The sequence below is a fragment of the Oncorhynchus kisutch genome, linkage group LG19, assembly GCF_002021735.2.
Source record: "Oncorhynchus kisutch isolate 150728-3 linkage group LG19, Okis_V2, whole genome shotgun sequence".
In the NCBI taxonomy this organism is placed as follows: Eukaryota; Metazoa; Chordata; class Actinopteri; order Salmoniformes; family Salmonidae; genus Oncorhynchus; species Oncorhynchus kisutch.
The window spans coordinates 1,568,759-1,582,963 of record NC_034192.2 but is presented as its reverse complement, the minus strand read 5'-3'; the positions used below and the strand labels follow the sequence as shown (position 1 = coordinate 1,582,963).

Below are 14,205 nucleotides of genomic sequence, written 5' to 3'. Positions count from 1 at the left end.
GCAAGCGCTATGCTCCACCAGATGAGCTACATGGGAATATACTGAGATGGGCTGTCTGTTGCAGATCATCCTTCTCCCAAGTCATCCAATTCAAATGTGGCCACACATGCTCTGGCAGGCTCAGTTATTCAGGAATTCTTAAAGGATTCGCCCCCTTTCCCAAATTGTTTTTGTTGCCTAAAATGAAATACCCAAATCTAACTGCCTGTAGCTCAGGCCCTGAAGCAAAGATATGCATATTCTTGGTACCATTTGAAAGGAAACACTTTGAAGTTTGTGGAAATGTGAAAGGAATGTAGGAGAATATAACACAATAGTCTGGTAAAAGATAATACAAATAAAAAAACAACCGTTCTTTAGATTTTTTGTTGTTGTACCATCTCTGAAATGGAGATAGAGGCCATAATGTATTATTACAGCCCAGGTGCAATATACATTTTGACCACTAAATGGCAGCAGTGTATGTGCAAAATATTTGACTGATCCAATGAACCATTGCATTTCTGTTCAAAATGTTGTATCAAGACTGTCCAACTATGCCTAATTTGTTTATTAATAACTTTTATGTTCAAAATTGTGCAATCTCCTCAAACAATAGCATGGTATTTATTCACTGTAATAGCCACTGTAAATTGGACAGTGCTGTTAGATTAACAAGAATTTAAGCTTTCTGCCAATATCAGATATGTCTATGTCCTGGGAAATGTTCTTGTTACTTATGTAACAGTATAACTTTAGACCGTCCCCTCGCCCATACCCGGGCGCGAACCAGGGACCCTCTGCACACATCAACAACAGTCACCCACGAAGCATCGTTACCCATCGCACCACAAAAGCCACGGCTCTTGCAGAGCAAGGGGAACTACTACTTCAAGGTCTCAGAGCAAGTGATGTCACCGATTGAAACACTATTTAGCGCTAACTAGCTAGCCATTTCACATCCGTTACACTCACCCCCCTTTTGACCTCCTCCTTTTTCCGCAGCAACCAGTGATCCGGGTCACGGCACCAATGTAACAGTATAACTTTAGACCGTCCCCTCGCCCATACCCGGGCGCGAACCAGGGACCCTCTGCACACATCAACAACAGTCACCCACGAAGCATCGTTACACAAAAGCCACGGCTCTTGTAGAGCAAGGGGAACTACTACTTCAAGGTCTCAGAGCAAGTGACGTCACCGATTGAAACGCTATTTAGCGCTAACTAGCTAGCCATTTCACATCCGTTACACTTACAACCTCATGCTTTTAGCATTAGCCTACGTTAGCTCAACTGTCTCGTGGAAAGGACACCGATCCCAAAAAGTTTTAACAGCATCTACCCCCAAGCCATAAGACTGCTGAATAATTAATCAAATGGCCACCAGACTATTACATTTACCCCCCCCCATTTGTTTTGTACACTGATGCTACTAGCTGTTTATTATCTATGCATAGTCACTTCACCCCTACCTCCATGTACAAATTACCTCTAACCTGTAAGTGACGTCACCGACTCGGAACCCCCTGTATATAGCCTTATTGTGTTACTTTTTATTATTTTTTACTATAGTTTATTTGGTAAATATTTTCTTAACTCTTCTTGAGTTAAGTGTTTGTAAGTAAGCATTTCACGGTAAGGTCTACACTTGTTGTGTTCGGAGCATGTGACAAATAAAGTTTGATTTGATATGTGTAGAACACAGAATTCGTCCTGAATATGTACCTGAGCCGCTAGCTAGACTGTGACCCGCTGCATATCTTACAGCTTTAGTAATCAAACGTTCTGATGTAGGCAGTGGCACTTGCGCATGTGAGGTGAAGAATGGTAGTATGTGGTACGTGTGCACAGTCTTCACACTTCAACCAAGATGGCATAGCAGTTCAGACGTCTTTTTGTCCTTGTCTTGTCGTGTCCTGTATATATATATATATATTTACAACTTTTTTCACATACATTTTATTTTTATTTTCCATCAACTCATCTTCAAAACACTCTCCTGCAACCCACCTCACCAATTTATATTTATAAAAAAGTATTATTTACCTCAAATCTGTAATCCTCCAAGAAGCTAGCCAGAAACTCCAAGAAGCTAGCCAGAAACTAGCCAGAAGCTAGCCAGGAGCTAGCCAGAAGCTAGCCCAGAAGCTAATCCAGAAGCTAATCAGAAGCTAGTTCAGAAGCTAGTTAGCTTCTTTACTGGCAAATCATTAGTATTCAGCTAACCACGGTTTGTGGTCATCAGCTATCCTTTAGCTCGAAAATCTATCGCCAGTTTTGTACTGCGCAGCGCAGCTCGGAACGGAACATACCGGACCAATTTTTCTCCTCATGTCCCTGGATTTCAACTGCTCTCTGGACATTCATACCCGGATCTCACAGCTAACTAGGTGCTATCCGTGTGACTATTGGCTTTCGTCGATTCCGGAGCAAACATAAATTATTCTGGAGCTAGCCAGCTCCGTCAATCACTCCTGAGTTCCATCAATCACTACTGGGCTGCAGTCACCTATCTGGACCCTTTTTACTGCCTACGCGGAGCCCCACTGGGCCTTCACAACTGGACTGCCGACGTTATCTACCCGAAGGAGATCCGGCTGGCTCCTCCGTCGCGACGTTACCGGAACGCCCATCTGCGGCCTGCTAACCGTTAGCTGTCTTACCGGCTGCTATCTGAATAGACAATCGGACAATTTTTTATTTTTTATTATTATTATTATGTTTTCTTCTTGGGCCTCTATAACTATATCTATTGTTTTTATTTTTGTTGTTGTTGTGTGATTTGGATTAATCCCCTCTACCACATGGAACCACACTAATCTACTGACGGAACGCAAGAGGTGGCTAACAACAGACCTCCATCCTATGCTAGCTTGCTACTGATGGCCTGGCTAGCTGTCTAAATCGCCGTGACCCCCAACCAACCTCTCCACTCACTGGACCCTTTTGATCACTTGACTAAGCATGCCTCTCCTTAATGTCAATATGTCTTGTCCATTGCTGTTCTGGTTAGTGTTTATTGGCTTATTTCACTGTAGAGCCTCTAGTCCTGCTCACTATACCTTATCCAACCTATTAGTTCCACCACCCACACATGCAACGACATCTCCTGGTTTCAATTATGTTTCTAGAGACAATATCTCTCTCTTCATCACTCAATACCTAGGTTTACCTCCACAGTATTCACATCCTACCATACCTTTGTCTGTACATTATACCTTGATGCTATTTATCGCCCCCAGAAACCTCCTTTTACTCTATGTTCCAGACGTTCTAGACGACCAATTCTTATTGATTTTAGCCGCACCCTTATTCTACTCCTCCTATGTTCCTCTGGCGATGTAGAGGTGAATCCAGGCCCTGCAGTGCCTAGCTCCACTCCTATTCCCCAGGCGCTCTCTTTTGACGACTTCTGTAACCGTAATAGCCTTGGTTTCATGCATGTTAACATTAGAAGCCTCCTCCCTAAGTTTGTTCTATTCACTGCTTTAGCACACTCTGCCAACCCGGATGTTCTAGCTGTGTCTGAATCCTGGCTTAGTAAGACCACCAAAAATTCAGAAATTTTAATTCCAAACTACAACATTTTCAGACAAGATAGAACTGCCAAAGGGGGCGGTGTTGCAATCTACTGCAAAGATAGCCTGCAGAGTTCTGTCCTACTATCCAGGTCTGTACCCAAACAATTTGAACTTCTACTTTTAAAAATCCACCTCTTTAAAAACAAGTCTCTCACCGTTGCCGCCTGCTATAGACCACCCTCTGCCCCCAGCTGTGCTCTGGACACCATATGTGAACTGATTGCCCACCATCTATCTTCAGAGCTCGTGCTGCTAGGCGATCTAAACTGGAGCATGCTTAACACCCCAGCCATCCTACAATCTAAACTTGACGCCCTCAATCTCACACAAATTATCAATGAACCTACCAGGTACCTCCCCAAAGCCTTAAACACGGGCACCCTCATAGATATCATCCTAACCAACTTCCCCTCTAAATACACCTCTGCTGTCTTCAACCAAGATCTCAGCGATCACTGCCTCATTGCCTGCATCCGTAATGGGTCAGCGGTCAAACAACCTCCACTCATCACTGTAAAACGCTCCCTGAAACACTTCAGCGAGCAGGCCTTTCTAATCGACCTGGCCGGGGTATCCTGGAAGGATATTGATCTCATCCCATCAGTAGAGGATGCCTGGATATTTTTTTAAATGCCTTCCTAACCATCTTAAATAAACATGCCCCATTCAAGAAATTTATAACCAGGAACAGATATAGCCCTTGGTTCTCCCCAGACCTGACTGCCCTTAACCAACACAAAAACATCCTATGGCGTTCTGCATTAGCATCGAACAGCCCCCGTGATATGCAGCTGTTCAGGGAAGCTAGAAACCATTATACACAGGCAGTTAGAAAAGCCAAGGCTAGCTTTTTCAAGCAGAAATTTGCTTCCTGCAACACTAACTCAAAAAAGTTCTGGGACACTAAAGTCCATGGAGAATAAGAACACCTCCTCCCAGCTACCCACTGCACTGAAGATAGGAAACACTGTCACCACTGATAAATCCACCATAATTGAGAATTTCAATAAGCATTTTTCTACGGCTGGCCATGCTTTCCACCTGGGTACTCCTACCCCGGTCAACAGCACTGCACCCCCAACAGCAACTCGCCCAAGCCTTCCCCATTTCTCCTTCTCCCAAATCCATTCAGCTGATGTTCTGAAAGAGCTGCAAAATCTGGACCCCTACAAATCAGCCGGGCTAGACAATCTGGACCCTTTCTTTCTAAAATTATCTGCCGAAATTGTTGCCACCCCTATTACTAGCCTGTTCAACCTCTCTTTCGTGTCGTCTGAGATTCCCAAAGATTGGAAAGCAGCTGCGGTCATCCCCCTCTTCAAAGGGGGGGACACTCTTGACCCAAACTGCTACAGACCTGTATCTATCCTACCATGCCTTTCTAAGGTCTTCGAAAACCAAGTCAACAAACAGATTACCGACCATTTCGAATCTCACCATACCTTCTCTGCTATGCAATCTGGTTTCAGAGCTGGTCATGGGTGCACCTCAGCCACGCTCAAGGTCCTAAATGATATCTTAACTGCCATCGATAAGAAACATTACTGTGCAGCCGTATTCATTGATCTGGCCAAGGCTTTCGACTCTGTCAATCACCACATCCTCATCGGCAGACTCGACAGCCTTGGTTTCTCAAATGATTGCCTCGCCTGGTTCACCAACTACTTCTCTGATAGAGTTCAGTGTGTCAAATCGGAGGGTCTGCTGTCCGGACCTCTGGCAGTCTCTATGGGGGTGCCACAGGGTTCAATTCTTGGACCGACTCTCTTCTCTGTATACATCAATGATGTTGCTCTTGCTGCTGGTGAGTCTCTGATCCACCTCTACGCAGACGACACCATTCTGTATACTTCCGGCCCTTCTTTGGACACTGTGTTAACAACCCTCCAGGCAAGCTTCAATGCCATACAACTCTCCTTCCGTGGCCTCCAATTGCTCTTAAATACAAGTCAAACTAAATGCATGCTCTTCAACCGATCGCTACCTGCACCTACCCGCCTGTCCAACATCACTACTCTGGACGGCTCTAACTTAGAAACGTGGACAACTACAAATACTTAGGGGTCTGGTTAGACTGTAAACTCTCCTTCCAGACCCATATCAAACATCTCCAATCCAAAGTTAAATCTAGAATTGGCTTCCTATTTCGCAACAAAGCATCCTTCACTCATGCTGCCAAACATACCCTTGTAAAACTGACCATCCTACCAATCCTCGACTTTGGCGATATCATTTACAAAATAGCCTCCAATACCCTACTCAACAAATTGGATGCAGTCTATCACAGTGCAATCCGTTTTGTCACCAAAGCCCCATATACTACCCACCATTGCGACCTGTACGCTCTCGTTGGCTGGCCCTCGCTTCATACTCGTCGCCAAACCCACTGGCTCCATGTCATCTACAAGACCCTGCTAGGTAAAGTCCCCCCTTATCTCAGCTCGCTGGTCACCATAGCATCTCCCACCTGTAGCACACGCTCCAGCAGGTATATCTCTCTAGTCCCCCCCAAAACCAACTCTTTCTTTGGCCGCCTCTCCTTCCAGTTCTCTGCTGCCAATGACTGGAACGAACTACAAAAATCTCTGAAACTGGAAACACTTATCTCCCTCACTAGCTTTAAGCACCAACTGTCAGAGCAGCTCACAGATTACTGCACCTGTACATAGCCCACCTATAATTTAGCCCAAACAACTACCTCTTTCCCAACTGTATTTAATTAATTAATTAATTTTGTTCCTTTGCACCCCATTATTTTTATTTCTACTTTGCACATTCTTCCATTGCAAAACTACCATTCCAGTGTTTTACTTGCTATATTGTATTTACTTTGCCACCATGGCCTTTTTTGCCTTTACCTCCCTTCTCACCTCATTTGCTCACATTGTATATAGACTTGTTTATACTGTATTATTGACTGTATGTTTGTTTTACTCCATGTGTAACTCTGTGTCGTTGTATCTGTCGAACTGCTTTGCTTTATCTTGGCCAGGTCGCAATTGTAAATGAGAACTTGTTCTCAACTTGCCTACCTGGTTAAATAAAGGTAAATAAATAAATAGTCTGAACTGTAGGTGGAAGCAATATGCCTAGATGCGACTAGTCTGCGGCCGGAAACCAACACGAAGAAGAAGCGACGAAGGGCGGAAGAGACGAAGTGCACTCCGTTGTGGTCCCTTCGCAGTGCTAGCTAACATGGATGCTACAATGGAAAACATCGAACACACTCTACCGCTATACTCTAATAATGCAAAAAAGAAAAGTAAAAAGAAAGTGAATTCAGAATACACGTACAAATGTAAGTAGTCAATTTATCCTTTATATGTTTATTTCGGACTACAAATGAAGTAAGGAACTCCGAGCTAGTTAGCAAGCAAGCTAGCTAACGTTACCTACAAAGGGGACATCATGGCGCCTTGTCTCGAATACTTTCCCGAGCAGATTCGTGCGTAGACATCAGACGGCGCGATCCACATTTGTCCTATTAGTCAAAATGTGAATGTTATTTCATTTGAATTACATTGTATATGTAGTGATTTAAAACATATTTATTTATTTCAGTGTCTGAATATGAAACAATGGACTTTGTGAAATTGCGCGTATCAAATCGCTACATGTTTACGGGGAGGAGAAATGCCTCTCGACTGGCCTGGAGGTGAGTTCAGATTCTTATCCGAGATCCTCCCAGTACACTTTTTGTTAGGCACGTTTTTTCATTTGACCTGTCATTGAGACGAGTCAATGTTTATGTTTTTAAATCGAAATGACCATTGTGTACCTTTTTGTTGCAGGGCCATCCTCAAACACATGGGCTTGCAGGGGAAGATGACTGCCAGTCAGGCAATGAAAAAATGGGAAAATCTGAAGAAGAGATACAAGGTAGCAATTGCATCCTACATACACTACATATCCCAAAGTATGTGGACACCTGCTTGTCAAACATCTCATTCCAAAATCATGGGCATTAATATGGAGTTGGTCCCCCCTTTGCTGCTATAACACTCTTCTGGGAAGGCTCTTCACTAGATGTTGGAACATTGCTGTGGGGACTTGCTTCCATTCAGCCACGAGCATTAGTGAGGGCAGGCACAGATGTTGGCCGATTAGGCCTGGCTTGCAGTCTGCATTCCAATTCATCCCAAAGGTGTTCGATGGGGTTGAGGTCAGGGCTCTGTGCAGGCCAGTCAAGTTCTTCCACACTGATCTCAACAAACCATTTCTGTATGGATCTTGCTTTGTGCATGGGGGTGTTATCATGCTGAAACAGGAAAGGGCCTTCCCTAAACGGTTGCCACAAACCTGGAAGCACAGAATCGTCAAGAATGTCATTGTATGCTGTAGTGTTAAGATTAGAGGTCGACCGATTAAATGAAATGGCCAATTAATTAGGGCCGATTTCAAGACTTCATAACAATCGGAAATCGGTATTTTTGGACACCGATTTGGGCCATTAAAAAAAATGTAAAACATGTTTTTTGTACACCTTTACTTAATCATTATTTAACTAGACAAGTCAGTTAAGAACACATTCTTATTTTCAAGGACGGCCTAGGAACAGTGGGTTAACTGCCTCGTTCAGGGGCAGAACGACAGATTTTTACCTTGTCGGCTCAGGGATTCAATCTTGCAACCTTACAGTTAACTAGTCCAACTCTCTAACCACCTGCCTCTCATTGCACTCCACGAGGAGACTGCCTGTTATACGAATGCAGTAAGAAGCCAAGGTAAGTTGCTAGCTAGCATTAAACTTATCTTGTAAAAAACAATCAATCATAATCATTAGTTATAACCACACATGGTTGATGATATTACTAGTTTATCTAGCGTGTCCTGCATTGCATATAATCGATGCAGTGCGTATTGTTGCTCCAATGTGTACCTAACCATAAACATCAATGCCTTTCTTAATTAAAATCAATACACAGAACTATATATTTTAAACCTGCATATTTAGCTAAAATAAATCCAGGTTAGCAGGCAATATTAACCAGGTAAAATGGTCACTTCTCTTGCGTTCATTGCGCGCAGAGTCAGTGTATATGCAACAGTTTGGGCCGCCTAATTTCCCAGAATTTTACGTAATTATGACATAACATTGAAGGTTGTGCAATGTAACAGCAATATTTTGACTTATGGATGCCATCCGTTAGATAAAATACGGAACGGTTCCTTATTTCACTGAAATAATACACGTCTTGTTTTCGAGATGATAGTTTCCGGATTCGACCATATTAATGACCTAAGGCTCGTATTTCTGTGTGTTATAATTAAGTCTATGATTTGATAGAGCAGTCTGACTGAGCGATGGTAGGCACCAGCAGGCTCGTAAGCATTCATTCATACAGCACTTTCGTGCATTTGCCAGCAGCTGTTTATGACTTCAAGCCTATCAACTCCCGAGATTAGGCTGGTGTAACCGATGTGAAATGGCTAGCTAGTTAGCTGGGTGCGCGCTAATAGCGTTTCAAACGTCACTCGCTCTGAGACTTGGAGTGGTTGTTCCCCTTGCAGGGCAAGGGGAACATTTATTATTTATTTGAGGCTAAATTGATTTGATTGATGTATTAAAATAAGTGTTCATTCAGTATTGTTGTAATTGTCATTACAAATAAATGAATAAAAATCGCCCGATTAATCGGTATCGGTATTAATCGGCATAGCCTCAAATAAATAATGAAACATGTTCAATTTGGTTTAAATATGCAAAAACAAAGTGTTGGAGAAGAAAGTAAAAGTTCAATATGTGCCATGTAAGAAAGCTAACGTTTAAGTTCCTTGCTCAGAACATGAGAACATATGAAAGCTGGTGGTTCCTTTTAACATGAGTCTTCAATATTCCCAGGTAAGAAGTTTTAGGTTGTAGTTATTATAGGACTATTTCTCTCTATACCATTTGTATTTCATTTACCTTTTGACTATTGGATGTTCTTATAGGCACTTTAGTATTGCCAGTGTAACAGTATAGCTTCCATCCCTCTCCTCGCTGCTACCTGGCCTCGAACCAAGAATACATCGACAACAGCCACCCTCGAAGCAGCGTTACCCATGCAGAGCAAGGGGAACAACTACTCCAAGTCTCAGAGCGAGTGACGTTTGAAACGCTATTAGCGCTCACCCCGCTAACTAGCTAGCCATTTCACATTGGTTACACCAGCCTAATCTCGGGAGTTGATAGGCTTGAAATCATAAACCGCTCAATGCTTGAAGCATTGCAAAGAGCTGCTGGCAAAACACACTAAAGTACTGTTTGAATGAATGCTTACGAGCCTGCTGGTGCCTACATCGCTCAGTCAGACTGCTCTATCAAATCATAGACTTAATTATAACATAATAACACACAGAAACACGAGCCGTAGGTCATTAATATGGTCGAATCTGGAAACTATCATTTCGAAAACAAAACGTTTATTCTTTCAGTGAAATACGGAACCGTTCCGTATTTTATCTAACGGATGGCATCCCTAAGTCTAAATATTGCTGTTACATTGCACAACCTTCAATATTATGTCATAATTACGTAAAATTCTGGCAAATTAGTTTCGCAATGAGCCAGGCAGCCCAAACTGTTGCATATACTCTTGAGTGCAATGAACGCAAGAGAAGTGACACAGTTTCACCTGGTTAATATTGCCTGCTAACCTGGATTTCTTTTAGCTAAATTTGCAGGTTTAGAAATGTACTTCTGTGTATTGATTTTAAGAAAGGCATTGATGTTTATGTTAGGTACACATTGGAGCAACGACAGTCCTTTTTCGCGACTGCGCACCACATCGATTATATGCAATGCAGGACATGCTAGATAAACTAGTAATATCATCAACCATGTGTAGATATAACTAGTGATTATGATTGATTGTTTTTTATAAGATACGTTTAATGCTAGCTAGCAACTTCCCTTGGCTTCTTACTGCATTCGCGTAACAGGCGGGCTCCTCGTGAGGCAGGTGGTTAGAGCGTTGGACTAGTTAACCGCAAGATTGAATCCCTGAGCTGAAAAAATCGTTCTGCCCCTGAACGAGGCAGTTAACCCACCGTTCCTAGGCCGTCATTGAAAATAAGAATGTGTTTTTAACTGACTTGCCTAGTTAAATAAAGGTGTGAATAAATTGGCAAAATCGGCAACCAAAAATACAGATTTCCAATTATGAGAACTTGAAATCGTCCCTAATTGATGGGCCATTCTGATTAATCAGCGACCTCTAATTGGCATCCTTGTAAAGTTCTAAATAGCCCTGCCCTAGAGACAAATCCTTCATTATCCAACTACCTACTAATACTGTTTATCCTTCTTTTGGGGACAGGAGTTGAAGTACCCTCCCCCAGGGGTGCAGGTGTTCCCCCACAGTTGGCGTTGGTACGATCTGATGAGTGATGCAATGGAGGGGCGTCTGGCAGGCTCAGCCCCCATCATCGGCCCACTCCCCCCGGGCACTAGCGACAGTGATTTTCTCCCTGATGCCCGGCCCAGGAAGAGATCCATGATGGGCGGAATAGGGGTGATGGGGATGCACTGCGACCTGGATGAGATGGACACCGAGAGGGCGACGCTGGAGACCGAACGGGCGGCATTGGAGGGCGAGCGAGAGGTGATGGGGAGAGAGCGGATGGCGCTGGAGAGAGAGCAAGCAGGGCTGGAACGAGAGATGGCCAACCTGGACCGGGAGCGTGCCCAGCTGGAGAGGGAGAAGGCAGCGGTGGAGAGGGAGAGGGGGCTGATAGAGAAGGAGAAAGCGCAGGTGGCCAGGGATCGGCTGGCTGTGGACAGAGACAGAGTTCTACTGGCGGAGGGTAGAGCAGCAGAGGAGAACGGTGCGGAAGGACAAAGCTGTAAAACAGGAGGACAGAGGGTCGTTGGGTCGTTGGAAAGAACCGAGAGATTCCTCAAGATGTTTGAAAAGTTGGTTGAACGTATGTGAAGAACAATTATGTGTTTGTTTACACTAGAATAGACTATTCAATTGGAAAGTAATTGGATATCATTTGTATTGGTTTTATTTTCTATGAATGTACAAAGTTTTCAATGACAAATCCTTTTTGTATTGCTGTTCAGAGATGCCTGTATGCCTATTGTTATCTGGGCTAGAAGTATTTGAACATTAACTGCCTAAACAGTTGTACTCAATCAATTCATTCAAAATCACTTTGCAGCTACACACCTTACCGGTCAATTCTCAATTAAAATGTTAAGCCATTGAGGTCATCAAAACAACTTTATTCAATTGTGGTATTTCCATACAAAGCACACAATAGCAGGCTGTTTCTTCTTATTAACCCCATCCACACCCAACAGACCCCCCCCCCCCATACAATAGCCTTGATCTTTATTGATATAGGCTATTGTGGTCATAACAAGAACTGAAATGTAATATGCCAAATATTGCAGTTCATGTAAAAAAAAGTGACTTCAGAATATATTTTTATATTACAGTACAGACTTTACAAATGCTTGTTTAATTGCTTCTTTTAATGCATTGGTATTCAAATTGGCGTTCCAGTAAGCTTCAGCTTCAATTAGTTTATGCTAGTATAATTTTTTTTAAAAATAGTGTTAGATTTCTGTAATATATATTTTTTCCTTTACAAAAACATATTTAAACAATATTACTGGTTGTCGTGGCCAGTTGTGAACAGACATGAAACAATGTTCGATTGTTGGATCAATAAAATGTCACATTTTCATTGTCTTTTTGTTTGCTTCAAGTTGCTGAACAGTTTGGCTTTTGACAAAGTTATCTGGTGTGTATTTGTGTGTGTAGGAATGAGAGATACACACCATCTCGCTCACTGTGTTATGTATGCAATCAACAGCTGATCAGACTTAAATTAGGCCAGATAGGTAGACACTGTGTTCCGGGGTTTACTGTATGTGCAGATTGCAATTGAACTGAGACTGGACAACTTTTAGGATCTGTCTCCATAGGTAAGTGTGTGTATGGTATGTACATATGTCTCGTAGATGTTGAGCTGTGTAAGGATGCTTGTGTATTCACGAGTATTGATCAGTGTGTGGTTAGATGTGGGCTCCGATGGGGATGCGGGGCAGACACACATAGGCCTGTGGGGTCCTGCTGAGGTTGATGGGGTTGCCGTCCAGGCGAATGTCCTCCAGTGCGTTCCTGATGTAGTTGAAGTCTTTCAGGTTGCAGAACGTGTCCTCGTGTATCATCTGAATGTTGTTGCGCTGGAAAACAAGGTATTGGAAGTCTAAGAAAACACTCTGAAACAACACATTCATTATGGTGCTCTAACCACCACCTAGTGGTTAGTGTTGGACTTGTAACCAAAAGGTTGCAAGATCGAATCCCTGAGCTGACAAGGTAAAAATCTGTCGTTCTTCACCTGAACAAAGCAGTTAACCCACTGTTCCTAGGCCGTCATTGAAAATAAGAACTTGTTCTTAACTGACTTGGCTAGTAAAATAAAAATTAATCTATGGGCCTTGAGATTCTGCACAGGTCTGCCAGAGTGCTGGAGAAAAGTACAGTTTAAATATACAATAATTTGCCTTAATAACTGAATGGCAAAGAATTGCCCAGAATGTTTTGAAACAGCTTGCAGAAAGAGGGGATACGGTGGTCAGTTGAGCAAAAATCCCTCTAGTCACCACCAGTGTACACTGGGGTAATCCTATAGTTCCCACACCCCACAAGAGGGCAGAATTGCAGGTACCTGTAGGTGCAGAGAGCGCAGGCTGTCCGGTAGGGGCACAGGGATGTGGTCGATGTGGTTGTCTGTTAGGTACAGGTACAGCAGACCCGTCATGTCCTAAACAAAACACAGTGTTTACATTTAGAGGAGTCATTTATGCCAGACAGTCTCTCAATACATACCTGTTTTTGTTTCATCCCAGCACTCACACATGATTCAACTCATCAAGGGCTTGGTGATTAGTCCATTAGGGGAATCAAATGTGATAATGCTGGGAAAAAGAAAATAAATGGTTTGTAATCCTTGTCAGACCTACATACCTTGAAAGCCTCTTTGTGGATGCCTGTGGCGCCAATGTTGTTGTGGCTGGCGTCGATGAGGGTCATCACGGGCGGAAGGGCAGGCAGCTGTGACACGCCGTTCTCACGGAGCACCAGCTCCTCCAGCACGGGCAGGCCGGAGAACGCATCATCGGCGATGGATGCAATCTCGTTGGCGGTCAAGTCGATCCTCTTCAGCTTGTCTGCAAGAGAGAGAAGGTAAAGTACTCAGACTGTTCCACGTGGTTTCATTCATTGAAACAGCCATTGAACAGCAGGAAATCTCACGGCTGTGCCTTTAACAAGTGACACCTACTCATCTGAGCGAAGTCGCCCTTGTTGATCTTGGTGATGTGGTTGTAGCGGGCGTAGAAGTGAGTGGTCTCTTTGGGGAGAGGCGGCACGCTCGTCAGCTTCACATCATCACAGTAGACAGAACCACCCAGACAGGTGCACAGCAGGCAGGTAGGCATACCTGGGACAGACAGACAGGACAAGGAAGTAAGACGGAGGTAGGCGATACACTTGAGAGAACAGTTGCTAGGTCTGAGATGTTGTGTGAGGAAGTTTAGGCCACCAACCTTCGATGCAGTAACAATGGGTTTGTAGAATGGTGGAGACGTGCACTCAGTGTTGATATGATTTGTTTGTTTTACCTCTTGCATCAAGAAATGT

The 14,205-nt window shown here is 43.4% G+C and overlaps 2 protein-coding genes across 2 annotated transcripts in view; one reads left to right on the top strand and one right to left on the bottom strand.

Moving 5' to 3' along the window:
• Positions 1-6,632: 6,632 nt before the first annotated feature.
• LOC109883891 (uncharacterized) lies at positions 6,633-12,244 on the top strand. The gene is made up of 4 exons (XM_031797482.1): positions 6,633-6,860; positions 7,124-7,217; positions 7,354-7,441; positions 10,864-12,244. The coding sequence occupies exons 1-4, from the start codon at positions 6,656-6,658 to the stop codon at positions 11,476-11,478; spliced, it is 1,002 nt and encodes a 333-aa protein (XP_031653342.1). The 5' UTR covers positions 6,633-6,655; the 3' UTR covers positions 11,479-12,244.
• The window catches only part of LOC109883886 (leucine-rich repeat protein soc-2 homolog), a 24,891-nt gene continuing 22,515 nt past the window's right edge, over positions 11,830-14,205 (bottom strand). The window contains exons 7-10 of the mRNA XM_031797481.1: positions 13,847-14,005; positions 13,531-13,733; positions 13,232-13,327; positions 11,830-12,743 (exon numbers count right to left, since the gene is read on the bottom strand). Coding sequence (XP_031653341.1) covers positions 12,573-12,743; positions 13,232-13,327; positions 13,531-13,733; positions 13,847-14,005 — 629 coding nt within the window. The 3' untranslated portion in view covers positions 11,830-12,572. The remainder of the gene's footprint in view (positions 12,744-13,231; positions 13,328-13,530; positions 13,734-13,846; positions 14,006-14,205) is intronic.